This window comes from Durio zibethinus, chromosome 5, assembly GCF_047325235.1.
Source record: "Durio zibethinus cultivar Kanyao isolate XHJ-2024 chromosome 5, ASM4732523v1, whole genome shotgun sequence".
Taxonomy (NCBI): Eukaryota; Viridiplantae; Streptophyta; class Magnoliopsida; order Malvales; family Malvaceae; genus Durio; species Durio zibethinus.
The window spans coordinates 34605792-34619209 of NC_143166.1; the positions used below are offsets into that span (position 1 = coordinate 34605792).

General features: G+C 35.0%; 2 protein-coding genes across 7 annotated transcripts; both read right to left on the reverse strand.

Moving 5' to 3' along the window:
• Positions 1 to 383: 383 nt before the first annotated feature.
• LOC111281851 (shaggy-related protein kinase kappa) lies at positions 384 to 5680 on the reverse strand. 2 transcript variants are annotated; one of them, XR_016342432.1, is made up of 14 exons: positions 5440 to 5680; positions 4258 to 4496; positions 3971 to 4063; positions 3798 to 3857; positions 3431 to 3703; positions 3009 to 3083; positions 2599 to 2655; positions 2383 to 2523; positions 2239 to 2289; positions 1612 to 1707; positions 1401 to 1484; positions 1180 to 1282; positions 789 to 930; positions 384 to 658 (listed from the first exon to the last, which is right to left on the reverse strand). XR_016342432.1 is itself a non-coding variant. In XM_022869579.2 (13 exons), exons 2-13 carry the CDS (start codon positions 4402 to 4404, stop codon positions 842 to 844), a joined length of 1269 nt encoding a protein of 422 aa, XP_022725314.1. In that variant the 5' UTR covers positions 4405 to 4496; positions 5440 to 5680; the 3' UTR covers positions 384 to 841. The 2 variants fall into 2 exon arrangements, 1 of the variants encoding a protein (XP_022725314.1); XM_022869579.2 differs by having other exon boundaries at positions 384 to 930.
• A 1765-nt stretch (positions 5681 to 7445) lies between these two features.
• On the reverse strand, positions 7446 to 12474 carry LOC111283216 (FAD/NAD(P)-binding oxidoreductase family protein). Of its 5 annotated transcripts, none has more exons than XM_022871669.2 (9): positions 12188 to 12474; positions 11740 to 11963; positions 11224 to 11334; positions 10368 to 10421; positions 9889 to 10176; positions 9468 to 9659; positions 9203 to 9361; positions 8537 to 8773; positions 7446 to 7971 (listed from the first exon to the last, which is right to left on the reverse strand). In XM_022871669.2, the coding sequence occupies exons 1-9, from the start codon at positions 12339 to 12341 to the stop codon at positions 7657 to 7659; spliced, it is 1734 nt and encodes a 577-aa protein (XP_022727404.2). In that variant the 5' UTR covers positions 12342 to 12474; the 3' UTR covers positions 7446 to 7656. The 5 variants fall into 5 exon arrangements, with proteins under 5 accessions (XP_022727404.2, XP_089617500.1, XP_089617502.1 ...); XM_089761374.1 differs by having other exon boundaries at positions 8537 to 8788; XM_089761376.1 differs by lacking the exon at positions 10368 to 10421.
• Between the last annotated feature and the right edge of the window lie 944 nt (positions 12475 to 13418).

A 13418-nucleotide genomic window follows, 5' to 3' on the forward strand; every position in this document is an offset into this window, starting at 1 on the left:
CTTGATTGACCTAATCACTTCAGTCCAACTTTTACTCAATCCTAATAATTTCAGTCAGTATAAGAGCCAGTAATACATGAAACATTGTAAGATCTCTACTGAAGTAATCCACGGTATTTCAATGCTAATCTAGGCATTTGTTGCGAATTGCTTGTTCCCCATCCGGATATCTCGCTGGTAGAATCCTTCCAGCCAGTTGAATCGTTCAACTATCCCGTGCTTCTTCGAGATCCCAAGAGCACGGCCCCAGTAGCATTGGAATTTCCATCCGAATCAAGTGCGGTTCCTACATTGAATATCTTGATAGGAGGAGCGACATGCTCTGCTTCTTCAAGGTTCTGAATCACAGTACCTTTTCTCATATGCCACCAGGCAAACTTGGATTTTACTGTAAAATTATAAAGGTTAAAAGAAATTGACTGACGAACAAAGCTGAGTTGTAACATGAAGAGTTTTCAGCACAGGGTAAAATTACATACATTCTCACGATTTTAATCTCACTAAAACCTCCCACAAAGGGGATCACAAAAAAATATACATGGAAAGCTATAGTAGTAATTGTCTTCATAATGAACACAAAAACAGCTCCACCAGCAATCAAAGCCTCTCGGGTCTCCTCTTTCGTTCCAATGACTGTTTTCAAGCACCCTTTTTCTTACTGAACCATGACAGAAGACGGGGTAAGGGGTATTTTTTACACATTTTCGTACCAATCAAATGGCGTAGGATGGCTAGTTGAAGCAGAAGAAACTTGGAATAGTTGCTATATTGTTTACACATTTTCATACCAAGCGTATGGCGTGGGATGGCTAGTTGAAGCAGAAGAAACTTGGAATAGTTGCTAAGTGTGCAGGGCCATGAATAAATTCTGCTTACGTGCATGCTCTGGAATAAGTTTCTTGACAACTTCAGGCGGGACACCGGAGAGCTCTGTCAATTAAGGGGAAAAGGAGGAGCAAGAAAGTGAGATTTAGTCGGCAAATTGCAAATATATCAAGAAATAGATTAATTGAACCAACAGTTAACAGATAAACCTTATTAGAGCTTTTCTTGTTCTAATACTGATTAATTTCAAGATATATGCATATAGAGAAATGTGATTTCTCAGCAAAGTAAATGCAAAGACGTTTCTTGATGGCCTAATATGCTAAATGTATTTAAGTACCAAGTGTAACTGACCTTGAGGCTTAAAATTGAAGAGTGGTGGAAGCGGACGGCCATTGGGAAGGCGAGTGTTTGGGTCTCTCAATTCATCAAAGAAAGGATGGACGCAAGCCTCCAACTGCAGTAGTATTACCACCAGCAGATACAGACATTGAATCAAGGGGAAAAGTTGATTATTGAATGATATTTTTACCATTACTACTTCAGGCAGCAAAAGTAAAAATGCTGTAACTTACAGCTGTACATCGCAAATTGGGGGAGTATTGAAAAAACCTACAGACAAGGTCTACTGCTTCTGGAGATAAACGCTTTTGGAAGACCTGTTGCAAGAAAATGCATCATGAGCTTCAATAGAAACCTCATGATAAATAATGAAAAATAAAAAAAGGTCTACTGCTTCCAGAGATAAATAATGAAAAAAAAAAATGAAAAAAAGAACACACATACTTTGTGCCATGGATGTGGCTTTATCTGGGGGAACTTGAATTCAGTGTAGTTCGGGTTCATGCACTTGATCTCCTCCCTGGTTGGAGTCCCCAAAACCTAAACATCAAATTTAAAATAAAGACACATCATTAATCGCATCCTTAGGGAAACTTTAAATGTATATGTTTCAAAACATTCTAGTCAAAAACAGCCGAGACAAGGCCATGCATAAGGCACCAAACAAATTGTTTTGATGCAGCGTTGCAGACTGTATCCAGCAGCACGTAACATAAATCCTAAAACTTTTTGGTTCAATTTTTCAGAGTATTCATCAAAAGGAAGAATTGAAAAAATTTTATACGATTAAGTGAAACTGTAGAAACTCATTTGTAACTTCTATCAGAAAATGTCAACTTATCTACAAAGTTCATGCATCCCAAGAGTATGTTTAATTTCATTTTTAACATAACTGAGTTTAAGCAAAAGTAAGCCTAATACTTATCAAAATCTATGGTTTATTGTTGAGATATGATAAACTTCAACTTATTTTTCCAATTCTAACGAATGCTAAAACTTATCAAATAGATTAATCATGCATTAAAAGCAAGTACTCCAAAAAAAAATATGAGAACTGATAGATGAAATCACCTTAATGATTTCAACTAGTTGGTCGACCCCACTTTCACCAGGAAACAGTGGCTGCATGGTATATTAGTGAGTTAGAAACAACAATCAATGAAGACAAAAGTAACTTATAATAGTATCTAATTAAACAAATTAGTCTAAAATTACCTGTCCAAGAAGCAATTCAGCCATCACACAACCAGTAGACCATATATCTATAGCAGTTGTGTATTCAGTAGCACCAAATATGAGTTCTGGAGCACGATAATATCTTGAGCAGATGTAAGAAACATTGGGTTCTCCCTTCACCTGAAAACATGAAAGCACCCACACTCAGGTGATGAAACAAGATCAGGCCACAACAACTATTGCATGAAAACTTACCAGCACTTTTGCACTTCCAAAATCACAAAGTTTCAGCTGATGTGTATGAGGATTCACCTGGACAAGAACCATAGCAGTTGAGTTTCACCATAAAGAGAAGGACAATGTGGCTCAAAATATTAAGTTCTTTAACCAGATTAACAATTTTTTCTCATATAAAGAAAACAAAAAACACGGTATACTAATAAATCCTCAAGCTACCTAATTTGTATCAGTGTAGCTCCACATAACTACCATACATCTTTTGCAATAATAAAAAAAACCAGTAAATCACAGGTTTTTGTCACTCCAATCAAGAGAATTGATGAGTTAGAATAACAAACAATATACTTACATGCAAGGTGTACACTATTACATGAAAAACATGTCTTCTGTAACAAACACTTGATTCCCGAGAAAAAGAGTCTTACAAGTAAGTTCTGAGGTTTGATGTCACGGTGACATATATCAATGCAGTTATGTATATAGGCAAGTGCTCTGCAAATCTGCAATCCAAAAGCAGAAGACAATTAGCTACAACTTTTTCCATTCAATTAAAATCTCTTAGTGTTTAAACTAAACTGAAGAAAGGGAAAAAGAAAAGCAATTTTATCTCTAGTGAATTGGAAATATTTGACCAATCTTATGTGAACGCAATAGTTTAAATTTAAAATTGAATATACTATACAAGATAGCAATACCAAAAGGTAAGACAATAAATCATTTCTGAAACAACTCTAGACTACTCAATTAGCCAGTAAAAGGTAATTGAAAAAGTAATATATTCCAACTCCATGAATCCATATAACAACACTAACATATAAGGATATGCTTTCATAAAATGGAGATGCACCTGATAGGTATAGAGTTTAACATATATTAAAGGCATTCGTGTGTTGATCCTGCTGTAGCTTCTTGCTATGCGGTTAACAGTTTCAGGGACATAGTCAAGAACAAGATTGAGGTAGAGCTCTTCCTTGTCAGTTTTTGAGAAAAAATAATGCTTAAGGGAAACAATATTTGGATGGTCCAGCATTTGCATAATCTGCAACTCCCTGTTCTTGTAGCGCTTGTCTTGAAGAACCTTCTTGATGGCAACGATTTCCCCAGTTTCACGACATTTTGCCTGCAGCAAACAGTCAACTTGTTTCTAGATTATAAACTACTTGAAAAAAGTCAAGAACATATTCGTGAACAAGAAATATTATAGAACTACATACTTGGAAAACAACACCGAAAGAACCAGTTCCAACCACATGCTCAGCAATATAACTGACATTCTGTTGATCCAAACAAAAATAGATATATGTTGAGAATGATGCAGGTCAATAAAAACACCAACTCATTTGAATCTCACATGGAAAATTTGCAGCTAATTTGTTTATCATTCAACCTGCTTTGATTGACCATTTCGGCCACCGATGGTCGTTCTTATCACATGCCCTGTTTCAGCACCCACTCCATCAACTACATCTGGTTCACTATCCTGCATGGGTAAAACATAAAGGATCACCTACAAGTAGAGAAACATTTTGCGAAGATTGTGAAACTCTGTTTAAGATTTCAGCAGTCAAACTACTACAGTTGCAATTAGAATGAGCGTTGTTGCAAAACCACCTCAAAAGAAATTTTCAAAAGTTCAATCCCACCCCCAAAAAAAATATACATTGAGCTGCTTACTCTGTCTTGATCATGGTCCACCTTGTCCCTCAATCTCATTTCAAGTATTTCTCTCCCCAGCCAATCAACAGAACTAGACGAACTTTTGAAACCATTGACAGACCTGGAACTACCTACTCCTCCATTTCCTAGGCTTGCAGATGCCATAATTCAGCCAGTAAACGTTATAGACACTAGTATTTGCTATCCGCGAAATACTCAGGAGTACAGCTTCGCATCCCGTCCCAGCACGTATGTTTCTAGTAGATTCCCAAAATTACCAAGTCAGAAACATTAAAAAAATGAATATAGAATGATTAATATCATAGATTCCATGTAAAAATAAGATTTATGACAGACTGCCAAGATAAAAGATCTGAACAATGAAAAAAATGCATCTAGAAAATAGTTGCTTAGACCACTACATCACAAGAATAAACTCCTGAAATAAAAATATCGATATGCTTCTAGGAGACGTGAAGTATTTACGCATTCAAGTAAACAACAATGAGACTGATAAAATGGGATATCGAAAACATATGGGGATCAAAAGTTAAGAATTACTTCTTTGTGTATCATATACAAATATACTCTTTTGGAAAGCGGAGGTCAAAAAATGCAATGTAAAAAGGAAGAAAGAGATTTTCAGTTAAGAAACAAACTGTTAAGACAAATAAACCAGGGCTTAACTACAAAGCTTCAGCTACATAAATTCGTTTCCTTGGAACAGATAAGACTAATGTCATATTCTCTGAAACATGCCCCAGATTCAATGTTTGTTCAATCTTCAGTCAATTACTTTCCCTTTATAAATGACCCTTCCTTCTATAAGATTAAAGCTTCTTTCTTTGTAATTAGTTTCCATTAAAAGTTGGGTTTTTTTTTTTTTTTTAATCTTTGCTAACATTATCAGTATGATCTACTAATAATGTTAAAGAAATAATGAGGATAAAATGGAACTAAAATGAACTAAAAGAAAGGAAATTTGATCAGATCTAACCCTAATTTAACCAATCAAAACACCAGAAACCACACTAATTCCCACTCTAAGTGATGAATTAGAAAAAGAAATCCTAAAAGACAAACCCTTTCATAAAAATAGCAGCAATTTTTTGTTGATAATTAAACCAAAACTATTGTCTTTCACTTAAAAAAAAAAGAAAAACAGATGGTGAAAACGATCTTAGCGTTTCGGATACTTACTCGGAAGCGTTGGGAACGAAACTCAAAACAGATCCAGCGCATTTTTTTCTTTTAATCTTTGCCTTTCGATTAGGAAATTCAAAACAGTGCCTTTAATCTGATCAACTTTTCTATTTTCTCGATTTCCGATTTTTTTTTTTATTTTTTTTGAATGGATATGGACACGCAAAGAGAGATGGAGAGAGAAGGAAAGTCTTGGAGCCTATGGATGTTTTTGGCGTAAGAACTCACAATCACTGACAATCTTCATTTACTTGTTATTATTATTATTATCAAAACCACTGCATAATAAATTTAATAATTTATATATTATAGTTATATAAATTTTTATATTATTATTTGTGTTTACATGTATAATATAAAATATATTTTTTTATTTTTTAAAATTTATATATGATTTTTATTAGAATTTTAAATTATTATTTTAGTTTTAATTGTTTTTTAAAACTTACTGTTTTGATTTATGAATGGTTTTGAAAGAAATTAAAGAATTAATGCTAAAAGTAATTGATAGAATCGATTGGTTTCGTAAATGATTTGATTAGAGCATATGTGTTGTTCAAAAGTTGAACTACTTTTGACTTTTTTGGACCTTAATTTTACTTTTTACTGTTTAAAATGTTTATCACCCAATAATCAAAAGGTGAATGTGCAATTTTGGTTGTCAAAATGGAGGAGCTGATTAATTTATACTACTAATAATCATGGGATTTAGACCAACAAATCCCATGATAGTATGAGTCCAAATTATAATTTGATCTTGTTCATGGAACAAGATAAGTATGAGTTCATTCATGCATCTTCAATTTTTTTTTAGTCAAAATTCATAGCATATATTGGGGGAATGTATAATAGTATTAAAGCAAAAACTATATTTACTTTTTTTTTTAATGAAAGTTTTACAGATATTTATCTACAAGGATTAACATGGTTGGTAAAGAAAATCATTTGGGTCATTTTGTCTTTGAAGAATTGATGGTTTTATATCATGAACAAAACACTTTGTTTGTCACTCTTTATATCTATGATCATACAATCTTCTTTCCTTGTAGAGGACAATTGGCAAGCAAGGGGTTGAGAATTCCATGCAATTCTTGCAGAAAATTACATGAAATCTTGACCCTCAAATATATATATATATATATATATATATGTATTATATGCATGATGCTGAGGAGGTCATGGACGTCAATTTCATTTGTGATTGCCAATTGCATGGAAGTCAATTTCCTTATTCCGAAAGCTAAGGATCTGTTCTTTCAGTTCTCTCATGGAAGATATGATATGAAGCCGGTCCTCAAAGCTCTGAAACATGGATATGCCCGATCACAAATTAATGGCAAATTCTATATCAGAAAGAACAGAAAGAAACATTTAAGATCTAGACTGAATTGATAATGGTATTCTGATTGATAGTCAAAGGCCTTCATTGACATTCATGAGTGGAGTATATAGGTGTAGCTTGATTAAGTTGATATAATTTATTCGATTGTAAAGCAAATTTATGAGAATAATTACAAAAAACCATGGAAGTGGAAGCCATATGATGATAGCTGCTTTGTCAATCTTTTTATGCATGCTTCCAAGTGGAAAAAGTAAAAGGGGAGGAGCCAAGAACTAGCAAGTGTGTTTTGTCATGAGTAGGGGACACACTATTCATAGTGCCTATATGAAAGTAACAGTAGTGGTCCACTACATTGTAGAAAAAAGTTTGAAGAAATCTGTCCATGCTAAAACAAGCCATTGGAGCAGGCGTACATACAATGCCAAGAAAATGTCATTCACCCATTTCAACCTCCACCATATATATGCAGTCAATTTTTGCATGCTCAAAGCAACATGATCAAACCACTCATGTTCTTTGGACCCAGTACAAAACAGTTCTCCATCAAAATGAGTGAAAAGCCTCAAAATTGGTTGTATATTTTAACACTGCATTTGGGTAGGTGATCAGAGATTCAAATATCAAGAAACATAAGATTTAAGGTTTTGATTTTGCTTGTAAATTACAGAAAAAAAAAGTGGGTTCCTTTCCATATTGCTTCAAATTATATATTTGGAACATTCAACCTAAGTACCTCAAAGCTACAGTTTTGAAGCTAAATCATGTGTAAAGGTACAGCAGAATATATTAATGATTAGGGTGAAAGGGCGGAATTTGAGTCATCCAATGGTAAAAGAATTCATATGAAAACAAAATCGAACTCATCACTGCATTCAAATTCCAATGGCATCAAGAAGCTGAGAGTGTTGAGGAACTGAAACTAACGAATTTGCAACAATAGCACCACTAGCAGCGACTGCAGGGACTCCAATGCCAGGAAAAGTAGAATCCCCACAACAATAAAGTTGTGGAATGGGTGTTGAATGTCCTGGAAAAGAGTCTTGACCGGCTTGTATAGCTGGTCCATAAGTTCCTCTATTCCTTCGTAAAAACCTTTGATGTGTCAACGGAGTTCCTACCAATTTCACCTCACACTTCTCACGGCTGAAACCTGAACCAAGTGCACGTTCAACAGCTCTCCACATTACCTGGTTTATGAAGCAATTAATTAACTTGAGAAATGTCTCACTTGAGAGAAGTAAGAAAGATTATACCAAGGAGTTTAATCCTGTTAAAGACTCATTCGTCCCGACAAGGAGAAACTAAGGAACAGGTAAAAATTTTGTATGCCTCCAATAAGATAAAGCTCAACATTGATTCTGGTGTAACAGTTTAGTAGAGTGAATTAACAGAGGAGCCGGAAATACAGACCAATGGGGGTGATAAAATGTCTGATTAATGACTTTATTCTTGAAGGAAGAGAGTGGAATTAATAGAAACATGACCAGCAGTGGGAAATGAATATGAAAATGATAAAGAGAAAAGTGGTTTTGCAAATTTTATGACCTTTTTCATGAAAGAAGTCTAACTGATAAGCTTACTTGTCCCGATTGGTGGGGTAATAATATTAATATATAAGTAATAACCACCATGTTGTTTTTGCTTTTAACAAAAAAAAAAAGATTTTCACTTATTTAGAGTTTTCAAGCTGTTGTTTAGACATAAAAAGAAGCAATAAATAATCTAATAAAACTACCAAGCACATATAAGTACCTCTGATCGTTCAGCTTTAAGCATTTTGTACTCTGCACTTCTACGATCAAGTCCATCCCACAACTCAAATGGTTCAGTTCCTGGTGTATAAGCATGCAAAACATGCTTCCCAGGTGGTGCAAGATTCGGACTAAGTACACTAGGTACAGAAATTAAAACAACATTCTGATCAGCATCAACTCCTCTATCCCAGTCATTAACAACAATATGATGAATTCCCAAATCCTTGCGTAGACCCTGGACATTATGATGCTTGAAAAGAGGTTAATGAGATATATGGAGATAGAACACACAAAGAGACTGAAAATTCAAATCCTAGTTACAGAAATTGGGAGAAATTATTCTGTAAAACTTTTCTACATATCAGTTTATTATGTAGATATAAGTGATAAAGGATTCAATATGTACATAGAATAGTTTGTTTTATATTCATCAAAAGTGTCACATTTACTCATTTTCAGAGTATTAACTATTTAGTGCACCTAAAGTTAAAAACAGCATTTTGCCATCTGACACCTAGTACTTGCATAGTCATCGTGCAGAGTTGATTTGTGCACAAATGAGTTAGGAATATAAGTTTGAAAAACACAGTTTTGGGATTAACAAACATCTATAAACGTTTGACCAATTAAACAACTAAGTTGCCAGCTACTAATATTTTCTCACCTCTGCATCAAAACCTAGATGGAGATGCATGAATGATTCGCATTGTGGTGTTGTCTTAATCTTATCCATGTATGACTTTGGAAGTTGTTCCTTAGGTAGAAGGTTTAAAGTGTCCCACATGGATGCATTGCTGACAATAGCCTTTTTGGCACGTATAAACTGCAGCATAAACAATATTTTTTTCAGTCAATAGCATCTCAAGTAGAGAAAATTTTTTTAAGTAAATTTAAAGTTTAGTTTCCTCTAACATTCGAATTATATTCACCTGACCACCTTTCAGCTTAACTCCAGTAGCTTTACCGTTCTCGACAATGATCATTTCCACATGACTTCCTAGAGATAGACGTCCTCCAAACTTTTGTATTCCTTGAACAAGAGTATCAACAATAGCCCCACTTCCATGAAGCGGATACTCCAGAGTACACCCAGGCTTGTACCATTCTGCAAACATATAAATCTAAAAAAATGGAAGTAAACACAACAAATCAGATTTAATAGTACTGTATATATATTGATAGCATTTCACCCAAAATATAAAAATGAAAAAGAAACACTTTCTTTTCATTATAGCAGATTTGCAACCGCATCATACAAATGTGTTGCCCATGCGACTGGTTGCATGCTAAAGCAGACAACTTGAAATCTTTAGAAAGGCAAGTTAAAATCATGAATATCCTTATAATTACCATCTCTGCTGAAAGAATACCATTGGATTTCACCCCTGCAAGCAGGAAAGCCAGAAGGTCCACCCAATTCCTGATAAAAGGGTCCTTCAGCTCCAATGAGTCCATGATTTCTGAGAAGGGTCGTAAAAGCTTAGGAGCAGCAAAAGCTCCCTGAGGTCCCATTTCAACAAATGATTTCAACAGAGAAGGGGCATATCTAGTAGCAGCGGTAGAAAGAACGCCCAAATCTCCTCTGATTGATAAAGGAGGCAGAGCCATTGCGGCAGCAGATAATGGAAGTATCGCATCCTGCAGCCAAATTGCATTCTGAATTTGAGAAAGACTTGCTAAGGTTAAAAAGAAAGGAAAAAAAGGGGCGGGGGGCAAAAACTAGAGGCTTGTTTGTCAGTTCCTGAAAGAAAAATCTAGAGAAACATCAATTCATCTTCCTACATTTAACTCAAACATTGACAATTATGAGTAAAATTATTGGTACTAACAAGAAGTTTTTTCCACTCTTGCACAGCATTCTGACTTGCATACTTTTCAAGGTCCTGACAATAATAAAAAGTTATTCAGCATAATGCCCCTCGAACTTAGAGCACAAAGTTCTTTAATAGGATAACCTCATTGCATAACCCTTTTGTTACCTTCCTTTGCTTCCCGAAAGAATGTATCAATAAACAATGCCATATTTTCAAAGTAAACTTATACGATGATCATACACATATAGCAAGATAATTCTGGTCCCAAGTGATAACATCACATAGAAAAACATTCCACTGACGGAAGTTTCCAGCTTACTCAAATAAGCAAGGATTCTTGAATATTTAAATCTAGTAATCTTGTTACTCATGTTGGATACGAACATCCAGACATATTTTAGAATTCTTGCATGTTTATCTATTCATGTACTTTTGCACTTGTTTGACACCCATATTTATTATGTCAAATGCAAATTCCATATTTCTGTGACTCATGCTAAAATTTGGTGCTTATAGCTGTAAGCCAACTAAAGGTCAGATTCGCAATGAATATTTAATAACTTTTAGTCATTTTACCAGTGTTCCAACTTCTGTATCTGGCAATTGGTGTTTCAAGGTTCAAAACAGTGAAGAAGAAGCTGATGAGATCTTATTGAATCAGGCATTGCAATATTTTTGTCTCTTCTCTTCCAGTATAAGTCATTGCATAACAGGAAAAATCTACATAACCAGATCATTTGGATGCCTTCTAGTCTTAAAAAGTGCATGTAGAGCAGAGAAACGAATATGAAACCAGAGAAATATCAAAATACATAATAAAATATGAAAAGGCTTAAATTTTAACAAATCTAATTAACAAATGGCAGCCCACCTTGAAAAATTCAGTTGGACCTATGTGTGATAAGAATTCACCTTCAGGAATGTATACCATCCAAGAGTCATATTTTGCACATGGAATTGACTCACCCAACGCATCCAGGACCTGCAACTCAAAGATATATAATCAAAATTAAGAGTGGATGTCCACAAACTACGTCAATCAGAGACATCAGAGTATTAAATGTATCTAAGATTACATTATCTATACTTGTTTACCACGTAAATCTCAGAAATTCCCTAAAGCTATCCAAGCTAGCTGCTGCTTTTGACACATTCATGTTCCAAATTACCACAACTGACAAAGACCACCGCCTCAATCAAAATGATTGTTCATGGACCCAAAAGTTAAAAGCAACCTTAAAATTTTAAACAACAACAAGACTAGGAGATCAGTTCCTTCTTCGCTGCCTTTATGAATCATATGGAAACTATACATCTAACACTACAGACAATCTAAAAGCACGAAGTAGAAAAACGTTGAAAATAGAAAGAATGTGGTAACAAACACCTGTGCAAGAGGATTCGCCTGAGGACCCCTTGACTCAAAGCCAGAGAATAAGGATGGACCAGAATCAAATTTGTAGCCTTTAATATCAAAAGAATGGGCAGCACCACCAGGCAGATCATGACTTTCCAACACAAGAACATCCTGGTTGTATCTAGCAAGAAGTCCAGCACAACAAAGGCCACCAATACCACTCCCAATCACAACAACATCAGCCTCTGGCTTCCCTGCAAATCATCAAGCAAAGCTCGGTGCCACGAAGTTGTTTTTGCTTCCATAAAAAAAAGAAAACTCAGAGTAGCTTACCAATCGCAACGACTTGTATAACAAAAATGATTGAATGCATAGAAGAGTTTTCCTTTGGTAGATAAGAAAAGAAAATGAAAATGGGTACATAATGCAAGCGTGCATGTGAAAGCTAGAGAGAGAGAAAGATAGAGAGAGAGTTAACCTGGGACAGCTTTAGCAGGCTTGACAGAGAGGGAGCCATTGGAGGAAGAAAACTCAGGACCGTTGTTGGAACTTCGCGCCAAAACAGTTTTTCTTGACGTTAGGTATTTGAAACATGGGAACAGAGGACGGCCAAATTGAAGAGCCAATTCCATTGAAAGTAGTAAACAGGAAACAAATGCTCAAAGAAGCGATCTAAACAGTTTACTGAGAGATAATCCAACGAACAAAGCATTCATGATAGCTCCTTGTTTCTGCTAAAGAAACAAGCCACGTCATTCCCAGTTCCAACCCCATATGCTTGGATACTGTTTTTCCCGTTATCTTCCAAAGTCAAAAACTGACAAAATGCTTTTCCTTTCGGATACCTTTCCTGGGTCTTGACTGTTTTTGGGCCGGTCTAAGTATAGCTACCTTACAAAGCCTAAAATCAAAACCAAAAGCTTCCCAGCTATGTCTGATACTTACTCTTTCGAGTGATTTCACTTTGAAAAGAAAATGTTCCATACTAATGGATTCGAGTTAACAAACGTGGGTTCCAACATACGAGATCTTGTGTTATTTACCAATGAGACCTTATCGATTAGTAATTCACAAAAAAAATAAATAATTCTAGACACTGATACAATTAAATTCTTCATAGATGGGTTCACGATCATGAGATCCTTTCTTCTCAGATGGGAAGGACTGTTGTATAAAATGTACTTCTAAATAATTACCCCATGGATCCTATATCTATTTGTATAAAAAAGAAATAATGTTACGAAAGAAATTCTTATTTGTACAAACAGTATTTCGAGCTTAATACGAGAATGATAAAATTAACTATATTTCCTCCTCAACCCTAATACATATTATTGAGAATATTTATTAAAGAATAAATCATATCAAAATGTTGAAAAAATTCTTGCTAGGCGATCATACGGCATCAAATTTGAAAGCAACAAATTTGGTTAACACTTTTAAGACGCAACCAAAACAAAATCCACATCGGTTCCACTCGCATTTAATTTACTGTTCCCCAAATCACGCTAATGGCTATCAGAAAGTGTATCAGCCAAGATTTAAAACAACCAGCTTTCCTTCTCGTCTGCACAAACTCATTTATAAAGCCCTCAAGTATAGGGGGCTTATAGACAAATCTAACTAGAGTCTCGACATAAGGTGAACTGCTCATCAAGACACGTGTAATAACTCAGTAAAGCAGACAGTATGCAGAGCTCTGCATTTAT